This window comes from Penaeus vannamei, chromosome 26 (genome assembly GCF_042767895.1).
Source record: "Penaeus vannamei isolate JL-2024 chromosome 26, ASM4276789v1, whole genome shotgun sequence".
Classification (NCBI taxonomy): domain Eukaryota; kingdom Metazoa; phylum Arthropoda; class Malacostraca; order Decapoda; family Penaeidae; genus Penaeus; species Penaeus vannamei.
In genome coordinates, this window is record NC_091574.1 from 1,158,358 (window position 1) to 1,160,857 (window position 2,500).

The 2,500-nt window shown below is 44.7% G+C and overlaps 1 protein-coding gene across 1 annotated transcript; it reads right to left on the reverse strand.

The window, feature by feature from the left end:
- Nucleotides 1–1,341: 1,341 nt before the first annotated feature.
- On the reverse strand, nt 1,342–2,242 carry LOC138866522 (dentin sialophosphoprotein-like). The gene is made up of 3 exons (XM_070139588.1): nt 2,116–2,242; nt 1,718–1,897; nt 1,342–1,421 (listed from the first exon to the last, which is right to left on the reverse strand). Exons 1-3 carry the CDS (start codon nt 2,240–2,242, stop codon nt 1,342–1,344), a joined length of 387 nt encoding a protein of 128 aa, XP_069995689.1.
- Nucleotides 2,243–2,500: the final 258 nt, after the last annotated feature.

Here is a 2,500-nt window from a genome sequence, read left to right on the forward strand (position 1 = left end):
TTATTCTGGAAATCTGGGTCATCCTCACTCCCCTCATCCTCACTCCCCTTATTCTGGAAATCTGCATTATTCTCACTCCCCTTATTCATGGAAATCTGGGTTAATCTCACTCCCCTTATTCATGGAAATCTGGGTTAATCTCACTCCCCTTATTCATGGAAATCTGGGCTATTCTCACTCCCCTTATTCATGGAAATCTGGGTTATTCTCACTCCCCTTATCCTGGAAATCTGGGTTATTCTCACTCCCCTTATTCTGGAAATCTAAGCCATTCACTCCCTTATCCTGGAAATTGGGCCATCCTCACTCCCCTTATTCTGGAAATCTGAGTCATTCTCCCTCCCTTGTTCTGAAATTCACACTCCTACCTCTTATCGACATGGAAATCTGGGTCATTCTCACTTTGACTTAAAATTGGGTCATCCTCACTCCCCTCATCCTCACTCCCTGACTTGGAAATCTGAGTCATTCTCCCTCCTTATTCAAATTGAGTCATTCTCCCTCCCCTTATTCTGAAATCTGAGTCATTCTCCCTCCCCTTATTCATGGAAATCTGGGTTAATCACTCCCTTATTCATGGAAATTCTGGGCCCATTCTCACCCCTTATTCATAAAAACTTAAATACTCACTCCCTTATTCTGGAAATTGAGTCATTCTCCCTTATTCTGAAATCTGAGTCATTCTCCCTCCCACTTGGGAAATCAAATGGCTCCCTACTCCCTTATTCATGGAAATTCAGTCATTCACTCCTTATTCTGAAATCTGAGTCATTCCTCCTCCCTTATTCTGGAAATCTAAATTCACTCCCTCATTCTCCCTCCCCCCTTATTCTGGGAATTGGGAAGCATTTCCTTATCCTGGAAATCTGGGCCGGTTCCCACTCCCCTTATTCTGAAATCTAACATTCTCACTCCCCTATTCTGGAAATCTGTCATCCTCACTCCCCTCATCCTCACTCCCCTTATTCTGGAAATCTGCATTATTCTCACTCCCCTTTATTCATGGAAATCTGCTAATCTCACTCCCCTTATTCATGGAAATTGCATAATCCTACCCCCTTTATTCATGGAAATCTGGGCTATTCTCACTCCCCTTATTCATGGAAATCTGGGTTATTCTCACTCCCCTTATCCTGGAAATCTGGGTTATTCTCACTCCCCTTATTCTGGAAATCTGCATTATTCTATCTATATTACCTGTATCGCCGTGCCATGTCCCCTGTGCCATAAATCCTGAAATCTGGGCCCCCGGATCTGGGTTATTCTCACTCACCTCATTCTGGAAATCTGGGTCATTCTCACTCCCCTTATTCATGGAAATCTGGGTCATTCTCACTCCCCTTATTCATGGAAATCTGAGTCATTCTCACTCCCCTTATTCTGGAAATCTGGGTCATCCTCACTCCCCTTATTCTGGAAATCTGAGTCATTCTCCCTCCCCTTATTCTGGAAATCTGGGTCATCCTCACTCCCCTCATCCTCACTCCCCTTATTCTGGAAATCTGAGTCATTCTCCCTCCCCTTATTCTGGAAATCTGGGTCATTCTCACTCCCCTTATTCATGGAAATCTGGGTCATTCTCACTCCCCTTATTCTGGAAATCTGGGTCATTCTCACTCCCCTTATTCATGGAAATCTGGGTCATTCTCACTCCCCTTATTCTGGAAATCTGAGTCATTCTCCCTCCCCTTATTCTGGAAATCTGGGTCATCCTCACTCCCCTCATTCTCCCTCCCCTTATTCTGGGAATCTGGGTTATTTTCCCTCCCCTTATCCTGGAAATCTGGGTCATTCCCACTCCCCTTATTCTGGAAATCTGGGTCATTCTCACTCCCCTTATTCTGGAAATCTGGGTCATCCTCACTCCCCTCATCCTCACTCCCCTTATTCTGGAAATCTGCATTATTCTCACTCCCCTTATTCATGGAAATCTGGGTTAATCTCACTCCCCTTATTCATGGAAATCTGGGTTAATCTCACTCCCCTTATTCATGGAAATCTGGGCTATTCTCACTCCCCTTATTCATGGAAATCTGGGTTATTCTCACTCCCCTTATCCTGGAAATCTGGGTTATTCTCACTCCCCTTATTCATGGAAATCTGGGTCATTCTCACTCCCCTTATCCTGGAAATCTGGGTCATCCTCACTCCCCTTATTCTGGAAATCTGAGTCATTCTCCCTCCCCTTATTCTGGAAATCTGGGTCATTCTCACTCCCCTTATTCATGGAAATCTGGGTCATTCTCACTCCCCTTATTCTGGAAATCTGGGTCATCCTCACTCCCCTCATCCTCACTCCCCTTATTCTGGAAATCTGAGTCATTCTCCCTCCCCTTATTCTGGAAATCTGAGTCATTCTCCCTCCCCTTATTCTGGAAATCTGAGTCATTCTCCCTCCCCTTATTCATGGAAATCTGGGTTAATCTCACTCCCCTTATTCATGGAAATCTGGGTCATTCTCACTCCCCTTATTCATGGAAATCTGGGTCATTCTCACTCC